Source organism: Hibiscus syriacus, unplaced genomic scaffold, assembly GCF_006381635.1.
Source record: "Hibiscus syriacus cultivar Baekdansim isolate YM2019G1 unplaced genomic scaffold, ASM638163v2 tig00111095_pilon, whole genome shotgun sequence".
Classification (NCBI taxonomy): domain Eukaryota; kingdom Viridiplantae; phylum Streptophyta; class Magnoliopsida; order Malvales; family Malvaceae; genus Hibiscus; species Hibiscus syriacus.
In genome coordinates, this window is record NW_024062980.1 from 2,307,104 (window position 1) to 2,328,714 (window position 21,611).

General features: G+C 34.6%; 1 protein-coding gene and 1 pseudogene across 1 annotated transcript; one reads left to right on the forward strand and one right to left on the reverse strand.

The window, feature by feature from the left end:
- Nucleotides 1-3,524: 3,524 nt before the first annotated feature.
- LOC120152665 lies at nucleotides 3,525-11,627 on the forward strand (annotated as a pseudogene).
- Nucleotides 11,628-12,006: 379 nt separating this feature from the next.
- On the reverse strand, nucleotides 12,007-17,055 carry LOC120152812 (uncharacterized WD repeat-containing protein C2A9.03-like). The gene is made up of 10 exons (XM_039164936.1): nucleotides 17,028-17,055; nucleotides 16,361-16,483; nucleotides 16,079-16,249; nucleotides 15,899-15,985; nucleotides 15,313-15,447; nucleotides 15,065-15,175; nucleotides 13,640-13,731; nucleotides 13,450-13,555; nucleotides 13,079-13,165; nucleotides 12,007-12,677 (listed from the first exon to the last, which is right to left on the reverse strand). The coding sequence occupies exons 2-10, from the start codon at nucleotides 16,475-16,477 to the stop codon at nucleotides 12,264-12,266; spliced, it is 1,320 nt and encodes a 439-aa protein (XP_039020867.1). The 5' UTR covers nucleotides 16,478-16,483; nucleotides 17,028-17,055; the 3' UTR covers nucleotides 12,007-12,263.
- Between the last annotated feature and the right edge of the window lie 4,556 nt (nucleotides 17,056-21,611).

The following is a 21,611-nucleotide window of genomic DNA, read 5'->3' on the forward strand; positions in this document are numbered from 1 at the left end:
AGATAAACGAAAACAAAGACAAAAACCGTAAACTACCAAAAGGCATAAAAAATCTACCACAAAGACAGAGATAAAAGAGTCATAAAGGTAGGAAAAAAGTCACAAAGACATAATATTTTGCCAGTATTTTTTTTCTAGCATTTGTTATCAAAGGCATAATTTTTCAATACTTGTTATCAAGGCTCTAATTTTTCAATATTTGTTATTAGAGATATGCTTTTTAAAATTCATTTTTTAATATTTTTGTTGTTGTTAGGATTCTAATTTTTCAATACTTTTTATTAGGGTCTAACTTTTTTAATACTTTTTATTAGGGGCATACTCTTAAAATTTAATTTTTTAATATTTGTTATTAGGGACTCATTTTTTAAATATTTGTTATTATGGAGCTATCCTTAAATACTATTTTTTTTCAGCACTTGTTATTATGAACAATTACTTAAATAACGATTTGTAAACGTAACAATGACTATTATGCAACGCGACATCATTCAAAACTGTGATATCCACAATCGTTATGTCCACAAAAACATACGTTATTAAAAATCCACAACCATGATATTTGTAGTGACTGCAATATCATATGTTATATCTACAATAGCGATAAATGCAATAAGACCAGAGACACAAATACAAATTGTAATTTGAAATCTCTAATTAAGAACATGATTTTGTTTCGCCCAGAGATACCAAAATCTCAAAAACAGGCCTGACTACACATTCATCATAAATATCTTTCTTATCACTTATTCAACATTCTTTTTTGTGAAAGTAAAGTGGTTAGTCTTTCTTGAATAAAAAGCACCATATTTTATATGGATAAAGAGAACAAGATTTTGAAACACTTGGCTTTAATTCCCTAGAAAATATGAATACTTATCTGTTGAGCATCAAATCCTATGTTACATTAGAGAAGAAACAATAGACAATGAACGAGTCAAATGTATACTAATTGAGCAACACACCATCCAACATTGAAGTGAAGAGCAACCTACCGACAAGTGCAGTTTCAATGTAACAAAATATCCTCAAAGCATCCAACACAGTAGTACGTAATCCTTGCACATTACTCAGATATGTACGAGTATCATTATAACGAGCTTGACTCGGGCTGAATCAACTCAAAATCTTAACGAGTTAAATTGAATAAAATTCAACTCAAGCGAGCAACTCGTTAATCTTTTATAACTTCTAATAGTTATCTTGAAAACTTAATTAATTTAAAAAAATTACTGATAAATAATAAAAAAGATGATAAATTACTAATCTATTAATTTTCTAATAAATAGTTAAAAATAATAAATAAATAATTAATAATTATTATATTACTACACCCAAAACTCAAACCCTAATTATTATTTTAATAAATTTATGGATTGTTATTTTGGTGTTTAGACTTTGAATTTGTTTCTTACATTTTTTTTGAATTTTTTTGGTTAAGTTTATTAATTTTTGTTTATATGAAGTTTTATATAGTATTAATAGATTTTACTTATAGTTAGAAAAATAAAATAAAAATTTTTGTGAACTTAAGGAGAAACTAGGTGGGAAATAAGCTTAAGAGCAACGAATCGAGCAACAATTTTTTTTAACGATCATGAGTCGAGTGAAAATTTAACAAGCTTAGCGAGTAACGAGGCGAGCAACAAATTTTCTTAACGAACATGAGTTGAGAAAAAGTTTTAACGAGCTTAACGAGCAACGAGTCGAGTACTGCCCAACTCGCGATCGACTCGCTCGCTAATTACTCCTACTTCTTAACAACATTAAATAATTTGATCGTGGGTAACATATTTTGGAGGTGTTCAATCAGTTAATTTGGTTAATCGATGAACAGAACTACTCAAAATTTATTAATCGAAATTTTGTTCTCCTAAACTGTTAATTGAATCAAAAATTTTCAAGAATTTGTAACCGGACCGAATAAAGACGAGTGCAGAATAGGCATCGTCGTGATGCATATGCGCATCAACAACCAGAACAAACAAGGCTTGGGTCTTTGATGAATTGACCGAATCACTCTCAAAAAGACGAATCAGAAATGACAATCCGATGGCAGAAGTAACGAAGACGGAACTGATTTGGACCGGCGACAGTAGATGCCTGCAACCGATTGAGAAGAAATGAGGCAACCAACCCACGTAGGTAGGAGATATTTTGACGGAACTAAGATCGCCGGTGAATTGATCACCGTCTCACCCTCGCTGTCGATCACGCTCAGCAGCAACAAGCTCATCCCCATTCTTCACCCACTTATCGTTATTAACATTTCTGAGCTGTTTATGTTTACACAAAATAATTAGTATTTTCACACTAGAAGTATTCATATTTCTTACAAGCTCTCCATAGTACAACGTTGTGGAAGTAAATATAATTTCACCAAAATTATTTTATATTTATAATCACTCATTTTTATCCACCTCTACCCTTATTATTAAATAAATATGAAAATCAAAATGTCGAAGCCCATTATTAAATAAAAGAACAAAATCAAATTGTTCGATTGATAAAACCATGTAACATTATAGCCTTATAGGTTGTAATTAGGATTATTACCAATTATGTAACTTTTAAGAGTGAACGTGGTAACATTTTTGTTTAAAACAGAAAATATTATATCGTCTGTACTAAATCATGCACGTCAAGTTAATTTTTTAGGTTAAAAGGTAAAAAGATACTATTAGTTGTAAGTTTTATTCAATTAATAAACTAATGTAACATTGTAGATTGTAACGGAATAATTATCAATTTTATAACTTTTTTTATAGTGGACATGGGAATATTGTTCAATTGAAATTGATAATACTACGTTGCCCATACTGAATCATGTAAGTCAAATAAATTTCAAGTTAAAACGTCAAAAGATACCTTTAGTTGTAGGTTTTATTCAATTGATAAGTTCATGTAACGTAACCGAAATTATTTTTGTAACTTTTGTAGTGAACATGATAATATTTTCGGTTGAAACCAAAAATACTAAGATGATCATACTAAATCATGTAAATCAAATAAATTTTAAGTTGAAACATTAAAAGATACCTTCAGTTGTAGCTTTTATTCAATTGATAAACTCTCGTAGCATTATATATTATAGATGAAACAATATCCAATTTTACAACTTTTTATTCAATTTATAACTTTTTATATGGATATAAAAACATTTTCACTTAAAAACCGAAATACTATATTTTTTTATACTAAATCATTTAAACCAAATATTTTCAGATATTAATTGTTTAGGATTTTCTTAAATTATCGATAAAATATACACATCATACAAAAATAATAATTATTGAACTCAAAATTTTTAAAAAAAATAATATTTTTTTTATTACGGACTTGATGAGGTTACCCTGTAAATTAACTTTATATTTCTTGTGTCACACCAAAACTATTCAGTATTCAATATTTACCCAAAATTAATTTATTATAATTTTGAATATGGTCCCACAGATTTGGGAGGTGGTATAAGATGATCCCTTGATGAATATTGTCAAGTGAAACAACTGTGCTGGCTGCGCCTCCCTTCTCCGCTCATCAATGGCTTCCTCTATCATTTCCTCCTCCAAGTTCTGCCCTTACCCTTCTCCCTCTCTCAAATCCTCTCTTCTCCGTCGATCCACTTCCCTCACTCTCCCTTCTTCCAGCCCACCCTTCACTCTCCCTTCATTACCTTCCAAACCATTCCCCAAAACCCTCATCGTTTCCTCCTCTCTAAACCCTAACCCTCCCGCCCCCACCGCCGCCCTCCTTACATCCCCAACCATATTCCCGATACCAACTACGTTCGTATCTTCGACACCACCCTCCGCGACGGCGAACAATCCCCCGGCGCCACCTTGATTTTCAAGGAAAAACTCGACATTGCCCGCCAGCACTCCAAGCTCGGCGTCGATATAATCGAAGCTGGGTTCCCGGCCGCCTCCAAAGACGATTTTGAAGCTGTTATGACTATTGCTAAAGAGGTTGGAAATGGGGTCTATGAGAGTGGGTACGTGCCTGTTATTTGTGGGCTTTCTAGGTGTAATGAGAAGGACATCAAGACAGTTTGGGAGGCGGTTAAGTATGCCAAAAGACCTAGGATTCATACGTTTATTGCGACGAGTGGGATTCATTTGGAGTATAAGTTGAGGAAGACTAAAGAGGAGGTGTTGGATATTGCTAGGAATATGGTTCGGTTTGCTCGGAGTTTGGGTTGCGATGATGTGGAGTTTGGGTTGCGATGATGTGGAGTTCAGCCCCGAAGACGCTGGCAGGTTTGAGTCCTTATCCAAATTTTCTCTTTTATTTTCTTGACTGGGGTTGTTCTAAGATAAGATCTTATTCAATGATTACTTGTTTTGAAGAATGCGATGTTGGTTTTGTTTGGATTGTTAGATTAGAGGAAGTGAGAAGATTAAATGTTAAAACCGAAGAAAGGGAATTAATTTATGGTTTGAAAATTTTTCCTTGATTAAATTTTAAAATCATTTTGGTGAAAGCTATAAGCTTGATTAGTGGTGTCCTCTCCTTGTAATCTGCTTGGATTCGACTCGGATGAAGAAAATACCTTGAATTTGGCTTTGTTATTTGTGAGTCAAGCTCGAGCGGCTAGAGTGAGCCAAATTCAAGTATCCTAATGTTTGATTCAAGTATTTTGTGAACCTAGTTGCATATATTTATATTATCTAGTATTAAAATTTTTCAAATCGAATTCAAGCTTGAGTTCTAGTACAAGTAATAGAGCTTGAAGTCGGGCATGGGAATTGAGCTTATTTTTCTTTTACTAATAGAGCCTACAAAGTTTAATTGAGAAATTTCTAGCAATTTGATATTTAAGTTGAATGGAGTTGAAGTGCTAGAAAGTGAAACTCAATCAAACTCTAGTTGAGCTTAGTGCCTCAAATTTCGAGTCGAGCTTGAGCTTTTGACAGGTTGAGCTCAGCTTGATTGCACCCCTAGGCTTGTTCAGATATTGCTGCAAAAGGTGCATGCTTCTTTATGTATGCGATGGAAAAATTATTTTCAGGGCTTTAAATAATTGCAAATTTGCAGTAGCATTAGTGTATGAATCTTCTGTATGCTGCTTTTGGGATAAATAAATATCAAAGGGTTTTTTTTCCTTCATTTCATTGATATGATAGTGTTGTTTCTTTGAGTTGGTACCAGATCTGAACGAGAGTTTCTGTATGAGATTTTGGGTGAAGTAATCAAGGCTGGAGCGACAACTCTCAACATACCTGATACTATTGGCATAACTATGCCTAGTGAGTTTGGACAATTGATTGCTGATATAAAAGCCAATACCCCAGGAATTGAAAATGTTATTATTTCAACACATTGCAAAAATGACCTTGGGCTGTCTACTGCCAACTCTATAGCGGTAGGCCACTGCTTTACTTTGCACAGTGAGACTCTGATGTACTTGGGTTGCATTTACATCTTTGCTCTTATGAATTTAGGGAGCTTGTGCCGGTGTAAGGCAAGTGGAAGTAACAATCAATGGCATTGGGGAAAGAGCTGGAAATGCTTCCATGGAAGAAGTGAGCTTTTGAGTTTTACCATATTGCAATGATTATGTAGTTGGATTGTTGGAATGTTTCAGGTAGTAATAGATGAAAAATTCATCACATGTCCAGGTGTGTCCAATGGTGTCCTGACCATGTTTTTATCTTGTCCGATTTCTTTTTTACTTCTTTTGATGTGTCATTGTCCTTGATATCCTTTCTGTCATGTAAAAGTTGTATCCATGTTAGGCATGTATCCAACACGTGTACACTCCCCTGCATTGAATTGACACACTTCACTGCATGTCAAAAGTTGTATTGTTGGTTAGATACATAGTTTTTGGTAATCTTGGTTAGCTAGTTCTACAAATATCAGTTGCATTTTCTAGTGTTAAATTTCATGGTAAGAACTATTATTTTGGTTGCAGTTGACGTTTTGCATCTCCACTAATGGTTCCTGTAATATTCTATGACCTGTAGTTTGTTCTACTGTTTTGACTCAGTTGAATTTTTTACTTTTTCTTATATAGGTTGTGATGGCCTTAGAATGTCGTGGTGAGCATGTGTTAGGAGGCCTTTATACAGGAATCAATACTCGACACATTGTGATGGCAAGCAAAATGGTATTCTTTTGTCAACTTCAGTTACAACTGAATTGCTTCTCTTGAATTAATTATTTCTGGAGTTTGTTATTGACTTGAAATGGTTGTTTAGTTAGAAGAATACACGGGTTTACATGTTCAGCCGCATAAGGCCATTGTCGGAGCCAATGCTTTTGCTCACGAAAGTGGTATTCACCAGGTTGGGTTTCTATTGTTTGATCACGTATATTTCTCAACCTCCAATCAAGTTTCTGGTTGTTTCTGATTTCTTGATTGATGATGGAAGTTTATTTCTCATCATATTTTAAAAACAACTGATTTTTGAACGTTGAATTCTATCTACTCAGTCTCACGTAGACCTTTAGTTTAAGCGAGATAATTTTAGAGAACTCTTCCAAAAACATGCTTATATGATGTCGTGCGGAGAGTGCTTAGGTTGCTATCGATAGATGATAATACAAAGTCATGCCTGTATTCAGCCAGACTATATTTTATCCATTATTTTGTCCCCTTGAGCAGCAATCTTTATTCTTTATTTGACCTGTCAATTTTCTTGTTTTACTTTTTCTCCAGTAATTGTTATATGCATTTATATATTCAAATTCTTTATTGTCGACTATGCACTAATATTCGATCTCATGTTAATTCTTTAATTGTTATATGTATTTATATATGCAAATTCTTTATTGTTGATTGTGCACCAATTTTCGGTTTCATGTTAATCTGATGAGTGAAACAATGATGACAGAGAACCTATATCACATAGTTCTTATTTATCATGTCAACTATAGGTTTAATAAATCAGAATCCGATGTAATAAAAATGTGATGCTGGTATAAATCAACCACAATTTTATTATTTTAGCCCCACTTATCATTATCATGTTGTGGTACAGTGCTTTTCATTTTTAATGTCGGACTTCCCAATTTGTTTGACCTACAATTTTTTTGTAAGAGTTTAACTACTTTTCCTTCTACACACACAAGCATGTATGTGTGTATGTACTTACAGGAGATATATATTTATCTGAAAGATGTTGGCTTGTTTAGATCTTCCACATGCGTACACAAAAACACATGCACACACACATCTATGTACTTACAGAAGTGTTAAAACCTATTAGATATATATTCTGAAATGCTTTTCATTTTGAAGGATGGAATGCTCAAGCACAAAGGTACATATGAAATTATATCTCCTGAAGATATTGGGCTTGAGCGTCCAATGAAGCTGGTATTGTCCTTGGGAAACTTAGGTGGTACTCAAGTTTTGAAAATATTTTCCTCTGTGTACTTTCTTTTTAATATGTTTTAACTAGAGTTTAAAGGGAAGTAGTTGAAAATTGTTTAGCGTAGCAAGAGTTATAAAAAGCACAAATACTTCTATTTTGTAGGGGGGGATGCAACATCACAATGTCTTACAGAAATAGTTGAAAATTTAACATAAAAAGCAGCACATTTTTTACCATTACAAAGAATTCTGTATTTAGCTTTGTGAATATATCTTATATCCAATGTTTATGAGTATTTTAAACTTTTTTGTATTGTTATTTGGGGATATTGGAATCACTGCAGTAGTGTTGTGGTGATATGTTCGTATCAAAGAGGCTGTTGGATGATGTCAAGGGAGGCAAAGGGAAACAAAAGTGGTAATGTCACCTGAGTTGCTAGGCACCAATGAAATTCTTGCAAAAGCAAAAATGAACTGCACTTTCTATTCTAGAACACCTGGACAACTCATCAGAAATCTTTGTGAAGCATAAAGATTCAGTCCATTTATTAGAATTTCTGGCAAGTTTCTTTGGGTGTAAATATATAGAATTTTAACTTTCTCCAATTTCATGAATCAATTTCCATGGTGCTGTTACTTAGAGTTGGATATGAATGTTGGACATGATTACATGTTGTGGCTTGGGATTTGTGGAATAGGTTCGCTAGGATTTGGGAGCTGTCTTTTGTTTTGCCTAATGATCCCAGGTCGTTATTAGCCTCTTGGTCCTCTCTACGGCCATTTTCTACTATTTGGAATTTTATCCCGGGAGTGGTGTTGTGGTCGGTTTGGAAGGCGAGGAATTCAGTGGTGTTTGATAACGGGACTGTGGATAGTTCTTTGTTGTTCTTCATTTGTAGGTTCAGGCTGGCCAAATGGTTCTTAGCCAAATTTCCGAAGGTAAATTTTCAGGTGGATCTTTTAATTGGGGATCCTGTGTTGGCAGATAGGGTTTCAGTTAAGCCTCTCAACAAGCAGATGGGTCAGTGTTGGGTTCCACCTCCTCCTGACTTTTTTAAATTCAATGTAGATGGGGCGGTTACAAGAGATGGTTTGCAGGGTGGAATTGGTGGATTGTTGAAAGATTCTCATGGCTCTACTCTAATTTCCTTTTCTAATGCTACTGGACCAGGCCCTCCTGTGTATGCTGAATTGAAAGCTATTAAACAAGGCATTGATTTATTCCTTTCTTCTAAATGGGTCCTGAAGGGAAGATTAATTTTAGAGACTGATTGCAAAAAAGCAGTGGACTGGATTTCGAGGATTGATGCTGCCCCGTCGTTCTTTTCGTCTCTAGTTGGGGAGATTGGTGCTTTAGTTTCTGTTAGAGATATTTTGGTTAGGCAGATTCCTAGGTCTTGTAATTGGGAGGCTGACAAATTAGCCAAGTAGGGGATTTGTTGATAGGTTTTAGTAGTCTTTTACTTTGGTGTTTTTTTTCTGGTGGTGTTTTGTTTTATGTAATCTTATGTTAGTTGGGTTATTAATATAATGGGGTACTCTTTTCCTCCTTCGTCAGCTGCTTCTGTTCAAGAGGCAACTATGAGGGAGGTTTTTAATGAGGCCTCCTATTCTTATAAAAAAAAAAATAAGTCCATAAAATTTTCATTATACTGGAAGGGTAGTATGTCTAAACCATTTCGAGATGCTCAACATATTAGGGCAGATAAAGAGTTGGACCAAGATTTTTAACACGTTTTTTCACACTAGGGATGATGCTGGTTCATTTTTTTTTTCTTTTTAATTTCTTTTTTGGGGATGTATTAATGGGGTCTATTTTGGGATATAAAAACTGAGCTGAAAGCTATGTATTAATCAGGGTCAATTTTTACAAATTCAGTTGTTACAGAATTTATGACTTCTCTGTATTTCTTTTTATTCTCTGGTGAAGTGGATGCCATGCTCTGAGAGACTGGTTGAAAGAGGTCTGGTGCTATTATGTAAGTTTAAAATTGATGAAATTAGCTCTCGTTGCTTTATCTGATTACTTAGTTCTTCCTGTTATCCTCAGCTTGGTTATGAGCTTGATGATGTTCAGCTTGGGAACATATTCTGGAGCTTCAAAGGAGTAGCTGAACAAAAGAAGGTGAACAAAATTCTTCAATTATCTCTTGGATCTCTTTCCCGTTACGTCTTCGTACAATAAAATGTTATAATATTTCGATCTGAATGAGTACAATTTGGAAAATATACTTTTAAGATCTTCGATGGTTATGAATGCCTGGCTTAGTAGTGTTTATAAGTTCTTTCTTGTTTTTGTTGAGTTGTTTTCTACGATATCCTGATTCTTAGAAGGGAAAAGTAACTGTTGTCTGAAAACTCAAAAGCATCTGATCTATGTTTATATTATTTACTGGTTTTCCAGAGAGTCACTGACGCTGATCTAATAGCATTGGTTTTGGATGAAGTTTTTCGACCAGAATTTGTGTGGAAGCTTCTTGATCTACAGGTAACTAGAAATTTTCAAATAATGCTTATTGGAATGTTGTATTGAGCGTGCTGCCTACACATTTTATAGTGCACCTTTGGGGCATACATCATTTTTTTATTCTTTTCGGTTGCAATACTCTAAAGCATTTTTGCTGTTGTGTTGTGTTTATATATATACACGCAAAACCAAGCTAATTTTTATTTCAAAGTTCTGTAATGTCCTCATACCCGGCCTACAGTTTCTTTTCTTTTTCACACTTTATTGCTTGACTCCTCATATCACAACGAGTACTTCAAACAAACATACATTAAGATACTATAAAGAAACTAAACCTGTATCTGACCATGCACCCGAGTCCAAGTAACATACAGTTCACAACCCAACTTCAAAGTCAGTAGATTATTTTTCTTTTTTTTCATTTTGATTGGTAATCTCCTTTACCCTATCAAATCCCCTCTTTCTCTCTCTTTTTTCTTCTTCATGACCATCTTTCTATTTTACACATCAATTTGGGTCCATGGTTTTGGCAATTCTATTTGCAAACCAAAGCTATAAAAAAAGAACCACAATCTGACTATGTTATTTGGATGCGAGTATTGAATACGAGTATGTGTGAGATATGGGTATGATCATATCCTTGTACCCATTTTTCAGACATGAGTGTCCGGGGACACTCCAAGAAAATGGAGGGCAAAAGCTAAATAGAATATGGGGTCTATGAGGTGGGATTGTAGTACTAGGGATAGTAGCAACCCTTGTAATTGTCTTTTAACTACGATCTTCATCCTGCCCGCCTTAAATTTCAATGGAAAACATAACATGCAGGTTACTTGTGGAACTCTTGGTCTTTCTACTGCTACAGTCAAACTCATTGATTCTGATGGGAAAGAGCATGTTGCCTGCTCGGTCGGAACTGGACCTGTAGATTCAGCTTATAAAGCTGTTGATCTCATTATAAAGGTTCGGTGTCAGAAATCAGTACACTTTTATTATTTTGTTATGGAGAGTACTCTGAATTTGTCCAAAGATTACTGATTTTATCATAATTAAGGCTATTTACCAACATATTTTTTTGCTGAGATTGTGGATCAAATCTTCATTATTTTCCCTTGAATTGAAGGAACCAGTTTCCCTTCTTGAGTATTCAATGAATGCCGCTACAGAAGATATTGATGCTATAGCCTCAACCCGTGTTCTAATCCGTGCTGAAAAAAGTCACGAATCTACACATGCATTGACTAGTCTTGTTCATTGAACATTGAGGTACGGAATCATCTTGCACTTGTTTCCATTTCTTTTTTAAGCTCTTCCACCTGCATTGAAATCTCTTCTGCTTTGGTGACAGTGGCACTGGGGCAGGAATGGATATAGTTGTTTCCAGTGTCAAAGCTTATATCAGTGCGATAAATAAGATGCTGGGATTCAAAGAACAAAATCCAACAAAGGCTTCCGTAGAAAGAACTCCAGCTTCTTCTTAAGCTATGCTCTCAGGTTCATACGAGTATCGAATACGATTATATATGTAACATGGGTGTGCTCATTTCGTTAGGTTTTCTAGGTCTATTGACATGTTTTGATATGCATTCACAAGTTACGTTAAGAAAAGCGAAGAGTTGGATAACCGATCTCCATGCATGCATACATCGACTGCAAATTCATGATGATATTGCGGTAGTAGCAGGGACTTCAATGGGTTTCAATACAAGTTAGTTTCGGAGACGGATCAAGTTTTTTTGGCGTAAAGAACAGTTATGTTGGTCTTTCATGACAGGAAAAAGAAAGCAATTGAGATGAAAAGTTTGGTAGGATGGCCTTTTCATCTTTTCTATTTATTTAGGGTGATTACAAAACAATCTGTTTGAAAAACTTTCCATTTGATAATGATATCCCTATAAATGTCCTCTTGATTGCAGAAAAACAAAGGGTAAACTACACATTTAGTACCTAAGCTGTTACTTTTGTTTTGTTTTAGTACTTTAATTTTCAATTTTTTAAAAAAAAATCATACCTAAAATTTACTTTTTATTTCATTTTAGTACCTGCCGTTAAAAATGAAATAAAAATTAAAACTTTAGGTATGATTTTTAAAAAAAATTGAAAGTTCAAGTACTAAAATGTATTAAAAGTGAAACTTTAAGTATTAAATGTGTAGTTTACCCAAAAAATAAAAGCTGCACTCGTCCATCTCAATGTTTTTAAGAAATAAACTAACAAATCATTTGGAAGTAAAATGTTGTGCTTTATTCAAATTTCATACAATAATAGAATATTACATTATTTTCAAACTCGCAACGGACCATAATCTCTACCACATTCTATACAGTAGAATGATCAAAATCTATACAGATCTAACGTATCTAAAAGCACTATTACAGTAACAAACACGACATAAATACAACAATTATCACAGAAATACAACCCCAAGCAGCACACTGGTTTCAACATTCATCATCGTACATTCATAACAGCACATTCTCACAGGTAAGAATCCAAGTACCCATAACTGTGTCTTTTGTTATACTGCAGCAGACTAGCGTATATTCTGTCCCATATTCCTATATACAGTGACTCACCATCTGGACTCACAGATACCCCTGATATCTCACCAAAGAAGTCTATCTCTTGTCGTTCCTGGAAACCGGATCTCGTATTATAGACATGGACGAAATCCGCTGGTTCAGCAACTATCATGAATTGGCCGTCTGTTGAAAAGCGGATTGATCGCACTGCACCCAAGTTCCCTTTGAGTGTCTCGACTGGCATAGACAGGTTTCTTATGTCCCATACTCGGCAGGTCTTGTCCTGATTTCCCGTGGCAAATATGCGTCCATCAGGGTGCCATGCGGATGCAAAGTAGTAATCCCGATGACCTGCCACCGTGGCTACTGTCTGAGACCACAGAAAACGTGATTCAGTTTCAATAAAACTAATAATTCTTAATAAAATAAACAACGTTGAATGGTATAATTTTGTATACAGAACCATATAAAAGCAGCTTGAAACCGATTCCACCCGTCCCTCACTATTCTAGTTCTTTTTTATCCATTTAACCAAAATTTTATCGGTTCTCTAAGCTCCTTCTATAACATATATCAGCCTGGACCAGGCACCGCTTCCGAATTCAATCAATTCGACTGGACAATGCAAAAGTAAACAACCTCAGTTCGGCTTTCACGGAGGCCATCTCCCAGATTTGAATCCAAAACTCAATATGACCGACATTAATATTGCACCGGGGCTCACACAGCCACCCATGCGGTACCAGTATCCTACTAAAAACTGATTATTACCTTTCCATTTTGAGAATCAACAAGCAAACCATCCAAGTGATCTCCAACAACAGTAATAAGCCTTTGATCGGGGCTGATGGATGTATGCTGCATTAGAATAAACAAAATCAGTCATGTTAAAGTAACATAATCTGTGAAAATCAGAATAAACATGAACTGAATATATTTTCAGAAATGAGTATGCATATATGATCCTCCAGCGACTCTCCAAATATGTGAAACGACTTTTACAAAATTGGATATACCCATACCACCCACATACCTATGTCCAACACTTGCATCCGAATCCAAGTAACATAAGATAGAACATTAAAGTTAAGAAAGAACTGAATAATGAATCAGGCATCATAATAGAAACTAAAGGGACTTACATTTACAGGCCAAGGAAACCGGAAATGATTCAAAAGTTGAAATCTCTCAGTATCGTATTCTCTCAAACTGCAGTCGTTATTCGAGGCCATTAAATTAATTCCACCCCTGCAAAACAGCTTCAAAATTCAATCTATATTTTATTCAATACATTTTCCAAGTCAAAGAGCAAATCAGCAATTATTATGCTACCTCAAGCTGTCGTATATCTCGGTAGCATTTGTAATTGCATTTTCATCATAGGACGTCCGGGTGCAAAAGGCTACTCCTTTTCTGTCCAAGCGCTGCAAAAACACGAAAACAAAATTGTACGATATTATATATAGAAGGGGTGGCTAAAAGCAAATCAAGAATAGCGGAACTCGGAACATGTTCATGCAAAACCAGAATACGCAGAAACAAATAAATAAATGATAGAAATTGAACCAACAAAACAATTTAGGAACTAAAGTGCGGCAATCAATCCATGCTCTTTCATGAAACATGTCAAACATTTTGATTTCTAGGTTCTCAAGAATTCAATTTCTTTTATTATATCAGGACTCATATCCATATGGAGAATAATCTATCTGTAAAAGAAACAATTGGATGGTTACTTGGAATGTGATAAATCCCAGGCTGAGGTATGGCCTTGCACACTCTCCGCATACTAAATGGTTCACACCATAACACCCACCACTATTCCAGTTATACATGACCTTCAAACAAACACACGCTGCCTTTCTACTCATTGCAACCATGAAAAGCTATGTTGCTCAAAGCCTCAAACTCTTCATTTTTCTTGTAGTACCCTAGTCCAACAATTGCGTTTGACACATGGGTATGGAGATAAAGACCTTTGAGGATCCTCCAAATACATCGAAGACTTAGAAAAATCTAACCATACCCATGTCATTGACATACCCGTATTTAAGACGTACACACGAGTCCAAGTAACATAAATTTGAAGTTACTGAAAAAAAGATCATTGGCTACGCACATCTTGTCCCAACACTACTTGATTCAGACCACAATTCTACATAAGAAACTGAAACAATAAATAAAAGTCTAATAATGAGTTGGCATCAACTCCTTAACTTGTCTCCTTCTTGTCCCCCCACCTCGCACCTCTCAACAAACGTGTCTTCCTACTTGTTAACACCACCTACACCCTAAACCCCACTTATATCCACCCTAATCCTCCATTTTCGGATTTCTAATGCTCAAGAACCCATCACTATGCAACAAAAGTACAAAACTCACTGAAACCTATCTTTTCCTCCCCCTGTTCTCAATTCGTGCATGCATGCCTCTCTCTCATATTGTCTGCTCAGTCGGTTGTTTTTTTTCACACCAAAAATGGTCTCTCATCATCCCCCTTTGTTTATCTCACTTTCAGACTTCAAGACAAACAGTAATTATATAAGGTAAAGCACCCCCCCTTTATCTGTATTTCACGCCAAATTTTCATAAATCTCCCATGAAACTCTCTTTTCCAATTACCCACACAATTTTTTACTCTTTTCTTCACTGGCATTTCAGTTTTACTTTTTGTTGTTGTTGATATATAAGTTAGTATGTAAAACATAATAAAAAAGACCAAAAAAATTTTTGAAAAAGCGGCAAATATTAATTTACCTTAAAAGTAAGCTCCCCTTGGAAGCCTCCAGCAACCATAAAATTGTCTCTGACTGCTAGAGTGCTTATTTGAGTTTGTGTAAAACCTTCTAATAAGCTTCCGGGATGTTTCTAGTTAAAAGGCAACGCAAAAGAAGTTAGTGGATAAAACAGACCAAAATTACTTCAATAACCAACTTTCATTAAAATCATTCATACTCGTAAGTAAATGATAAGAAGTGCTAAGACTAATAAGTATATTTGTATACCTCGGTAGGTGCCACATGCCCAGCAAAATTAATGATCTCAGACAGATTGCGCGACAATGATGACCAATGCATAACCGAATAATTGGACATAAGGTAGACATCATGCTTTGAAGTAGCCCAAACTAAGTTTCTGAGCTGTAAAATTCATTCAACGGCAGGTTATTTAAGTCAAGAACACTGGAGATATAGAGCTTTCAACCCAAATCTAGGACCTACTTTAAGCATTCTTAAGCTTAATATTACCATGGAGTATGACAAAAGTAAAAGGTACCAAGAGAAAAAAGGGGAAGTAGAAGATAAAGAAATGAACAGCCACATTCGAGCAAACGCAGATACACACAGAGTTGCAAGTTCAAAAGCATAAATATCACCAATTAAATCAATACATGAGAAATGACACTACTAGAAAACATGTTCAATACCAAAGAAGAAAATCAAGTTCCTTTACAATTGCATGACTAAAGCTAAATCATTTTTCTAAAAGGGAAAAAAGGAAATTAAAAAACAATATATATTGACACCAAAATAACATCTCCAAATATAAGCGACAATAACAAAATAAATAAACAATTTCTGACATACAAACCTGAAAATGGAGGATAGTAGGTTTAACCAATCTAGTATTATGGAAGAATTCATAGTAGTTCCCACCCTTTTCTACCAGTTTGCATTCCTGAAACAATAAATACAAATCACACAAACCTTAATATGTTATTCACTTTACAACAAACTAGTTCATTCACGGATTGAAGGAAAACAAATGGACCTTGTCGACAGCTTTACCGGAAGCCGGTATATTCTCGTAGTTCTTATACTGTTCAAGCCTTGTCAGCCTATATTTTTCTCTAGTTATGTTCAGTCTTTCCCATTGAATCCCCTGAATGTCTTTCCCCTTCCGCGCTTGCGCGGAAGATGTATCAGTCACCTTGGTCGGCTGCTAAAATTATAGCATGAAAGGGACGAATTCCATCACTAAAAAATGAAATTAACAATAACTAAGAACAAATACATATAGAATATATAAATATCATCGAAATGCAAAACAAACCACGTCATATTCATCAGAATCAACGTCTCCACCAGCTCGACCGTAGTCGTCTTCGTCCATGTCATCTACGAAATCTTCATCCATGTAATAGAAATCCTCCCCTTGCTGGTAGGACATGATATATGCTGCAAAACTATTCAGTCGTCACTACAATTTTCTCCTGTTTTGTTTTACAAATAAAATTAACAAAAATTAAACTAGAAAATGCTTAGGAAAACCTAAAGAGAAAATAGGCTCATGGAAACAAAAAGGGATACTAAAATTAATAGGGGAAAAAAACTTATTTTCAAACAAGCTGGCAAAAGACTAATAAACTTTCCTTTTGATTTTCTTAAAACAGGTTAAAGAAAAAAAGTTGAATTTCTCAAAGGAAATGGTAATTGGAGCAAAAGGGCAGTCCTAGAATTCATAAAGAAAGCTTATTTGCAGACAAATTGTCCTTGAAAAGAAACCCTAAATTATGATAAACCATAACTAACATAAAAGTTCGGCATGAACAAAAGAAACCCAAGAATCATTAAACCTCAACAAGAAAAGATTCACTATTTTTCAACCCCAAATATAAAAAACGCATAAAATTAAACAAAAAGAGGACAAGGAAAATAAAACATTAAATTCACTGAAAGAAGAAATTGAAATAGAAAAAGGAAACGGGAAAATGATATACTTATGAAATTTAGTATGGTTCTGGAAACTTAGGCCTCTGGATTTAATCCTGCATGTATATAGTATTATATCATAATAATATATAGGGTAAACTACTCCAATGGTCACTAATGTTTGGGTAATTTTTTGTTTTCACCATTGATGTTTCAAAAGTCACAAATTGATCACTAACATTATCGTTTGTTACAAATTGGTCACTTGACGTTAACAACCATTAACAGGCGACAGAAAACACATGTGGACCATTAGCTGCTTACTTGGATGGTTTGACCACCATAGTGGAGAACTTCACTTCTCCCTTCGACCGGTGTTTTACCAAATATTTAAAGAAAATTTAATTAAACAATAAAATGACGGGGAAAATATGATTACCTTTTATTCTTCCATTCTTCACTTCTTCCTTCACGAGAGAAGTATTTTTAAAGAATTTCAGAGAGGGTTTGAGAGAAATAAGGGAAAACGTGAGGAAACAAAGAGAAAACATAGAAAGTTAATGATTAAGAGAAAAAACTAGCAATACTTGGATTTAAGAGGGGTTTGAAGTGATTGGATTTGAGAAAAAATTTAGGGTTTGAAGAAAAGATGGTACTTATATGGAGGATACGACAAAAGAGGGACAACACAATGCTTTACGGTAAGCTTTCTTTTGAGTTTGAGAGAAAAAGTAAAAACCTAGGTTTTTTTTTATAGAAAATTGAATGGGTTTTCTTTGAAATAATGTTGATTCTTTGGTTATATTTTACAACTTTATTGATTTTCTTTTGACAAAAAATATATGTGGTCATTCAACATTTAACTGTTAGGTTTTCGCATGTATTTTGATATGATTTTTTGAAATGATTTTCTATGGTTTTCTTGCTAGAATATGTTGATGAAATATTGATATGAAATCATTTTCTAAAATAATGTTATTGATTCTTTTGTTATCAACTTTACAACTTTACTTGCAATGCTTTTTTTTTATATGTTATATGATTTCTATTGAAATGTATATATACTTTATATGATCACTTTATATCTACTGATGTATACTCATGCATGCTATTTTGAATGTTGGTGGTTGTGCTATGTTGTAAAGGTTTTGACATGTGGGATATGTTGAATGTTAACTTTTTTGAAATATGTGGGATATGTTGATTTTGTGGTTTTGACATGTTTGTATGTTGAATGTTATATTATTGTGGACCATGCAATTTAATAAAATATTCTGAATGTTGTAATGTTGTGATCCATACATGTTAGAAAAATAATGGTTAATATTATGTTCTTGTAGACCACAAGGATTTGATAAATTATGCTGACTTTATGAGTGTTTATAAGTGTGATATGCTTGTAACTATAAATATTATAAATGTTGTATTGATGTAGGCCCTATATGTTTGGATGCTGAATATTGTAATGTTATGGACTATATATTCACCTGATAAAACATTATGCACGTGCCCTACATGTTTGCATGTTGAATATTGTGATGTATTTGGACCATATGTTAATATGATAAAATATTATGTAATGGGTCCTACTATGTTGAATATTCAATTTAAACATACAATGTAAACATAAAATTTAAGCACTTTATTAAATTCAAAAATCTTGTTACAGGTCCTGAAGATGAAAAATTTATGTTTTGTGTCACTATAGTGGATCCTTTGTACATTCACCTAGACCGAAGTTCACTGGTAACAAGATTGCTTATTTTGACTGCTGTGATTGTGACATAATCTCTTTGCTTGACTTTTGTGAAATGATGGAGCAAATATTAGTCCCTACTCCTTTACAACTACACTGGTTAGTGCCAAATGCAAAATTAACTGAGTCTTCCATCATGCCTTTATCAAGTGATTCTGATGTAATGAAAATGGTACATCGTTTACCTAGTAATACATATATTCATATCTATGCACAAGTTAAGGGTATAACTGAAAGTGGTAGTTGTAAAAATGATGTTGTAGATATGGATAATGCTGAAAGTGGTGGTGTAGAAATGATAATGCTGAAATGGGTAGTGTTGAAAGGGACAGTGAGGAAGATAAGTCTTGTGATGAAGATGTTAGAGGGACAGAAGATAAGTCTGATTTTGAAGAAGTTGTACTAGAAGATGAAAACAATGGATATGATGAATCAGATTCTGATTTTATGGAAACTGATGGTAAAACTTCTTTTGATGAGGAGGAGACTTTACCTAGTATGGTAGAGGAGGATGATATAAATATTGATCGCTTGTAAATGTATATGTTAAGGCAAGCAAATCTGTGTAAGTATACACAATCGATTCAAGTAATATAGGGTAAGTGAGTATCGTCTACACAGGGATTGATCGAGAAATATATTTTCACCACAACTAGAACTAGTGTCACAAACTAAGTCCTACTAAATACTAACTTAAAAACTAAATGAAAAAGTGTTTTAACGATTGTAGGAAAGTTTGGTCGAGGTAAAATAAATATGCAGAATGCTAAGTGTTGATTAAAATCTAATGCAAACAACCTCACATATTCAGACATATCACATAGCACTGATGCTAAATCCTTGCATTGTCAACAATTATTTCTAAGTCTAGAATGAATTATTATGACTCGCTCAAGCTGCCCGACAAGATTACTAGGTATTCATAGACGGTTGTTATGGCAATACTCCTCAGCGTTAACTACAATATGTTGTTCTAGCAATACCTCTCAGCGTAAACTATAGGCATTGTCTATCATACTCTAGTGTCTATCCCTTTTAGTCGATTGAAACTCACTCCTTATCTCTAAGGTAACAAGTTAGAACTTCACCATCCCGGATTCATTCTATTTTTCACATGGATCTATCTTAATTCTCTCGAATCTAAGAATCACTATCTAGACAAAAGGTTATCTCTCGACGCTCTTATATTGCCAAGACATGTTTTACCCATACCCTAGGTGATCTCTCGATGCTCTTACAGTGTAAGGTAAAATTTTCAAACCGTGAACAAAACAGTCATAAGTAAACATAATTCATCATTCATAAAAAATAAAAACATTGTTCAGGCAAAACAAAGTTTAACACCAAGTAAGGCATTCATGGTGCTATCAAAGATCATCCAAAATTCAACGTTTAGTACAACCCAAAATAGATCAAGAGTAAAAACAAAGGAAAAAACGACTCTCAAAATCGGGGGCTCTGTCAACAATACGTTTGCCTTGGTGATCACCCTCTCTCGAGGTCTGATCACCACTCTGCTAAAGTCTGGCTATAGAGGACACCAAAGAAGGTCGGTGGGTAGACGGTGAAGAAGCACTGCAGTTGCTTGCTTATGCCTGGGATAAAGCTCTTCTCTCTTCCTCCTTGTCTTCTTCTTTGTCGGTTACAACTGGTTATTTATAAGGAACGATCTCCTAGGGATTTGCATGATTTTTTTGGAGTTTTCTTAAATAACCGTTATCAAATAAATGTCCAGTCCTAAACAGGAAAGGCGGCTGCCAAAATAATTAATGCGTGCTTGCACGTGAAGTAGGTCATCTAGCTGGCTTGTGACATAGGCGGTTTCGTCACTCATGCTTCAGACTTATTCAAATAAACCTTGCCTCGGTGTGATAAATATGCTCCTCACGTTCTCATCTATTTCATGGGTCTTTGCAAATTTACGTTATCACGACTGAAATGTTCTTCCTCTGTAGGTTTCTTTGACAAACACAATCCAAACAACCCTTTCTCCTCAGCAGCATCAATCAAACCAAATAAATCTTGCATAAGCAAAATTTATCCACCACAAGCTAATGTAACCTATATTCAACTAAATGCAACTAAAATGCTATGCATACTTTGTTAAGACGAGCAATAACTTAAGTGAAAAGACTATAAATTAAGTCCTTTTATGGAGTTATCACACCCCCAAACTTAAGCTATTGCTTGTCCTCAAGCAATGTACAATAGCTAGAAGAAAATCAAAATTGACATGGCAAAACAGTGTTAAGAAAATCATATGGTTTGAGATTTCAGCCCTCAGCAAAAATTTGTTTGGCCTCAACATGTTCGACAGTCATATTAGTCAAGTTCATTCCCTAGTCAAGATTCTTTGCTATAGTGTGTGCGTGATTGTAACCAGTCTTTGCATAAAGGTAAATTGAAAACTTAAGTAAGCACTTCTGGGTTGTCAAGACAACAAATTATTTCTCAGGCTTAGTTTATACTCCTAGTTATTTATCAACTTTTTTTAAGCAAACATAGAGGAGTCAGCTCATCACACCTATCGTTCCACACTCTAGGTGAAAGGGAGCACACCTTCCACCCCCAAGCTAGTCGGGAAGAGTCATCCTGTGCCTACTTTCATTCACTCATATGTCTTGGCTACTCTTAATTTCTTATGGAGTTTTTCTGTTTATGCCTTTGCACAGAGGAGTGTCCCTTCTTATTTCCTTCTTATTTTGTTTTCAAGTTTCTAAACACTAGAGAGTTTTCACTTTACCCTTAAAATATTTTTGAAGTCTTGATAAACAGAAAGTTCTTTTCTAAAAATTTTACAGATTACCTGAAACAAAGGCAGCCTACAATCTTGTTTATTAACTTCAAAGAATCAGGCCTAATGTTGGTTCTCTTCTTTAGATAGTCTTAACCATAA

Excerpts from the sequence above, each read along its gene's own strand:
- LOC120152812 (XM_039164936.1), bottom strand. The coding sequence starts at position 16,477 with ATGTCCTACCAGCAAGGGGAGGATTTCTATTACATGGATGAAGATTTC. Across the intron at positions 16,250-16,360 it reads ATTCTGATGAATATGACGTG|CAGCCGACCAAGGTGACTGA; the intron begins GTTTGTTTTGCA and ends CTATAATTTTAG. Across the intron at positions 12,678-13,078 it reads TTGATTCTCAAAATGGAAAG|ACAGTAGCCACGGTGGCAGG; the intron begins GTAATAATCAGT and ends CTGTGGTCTCAG.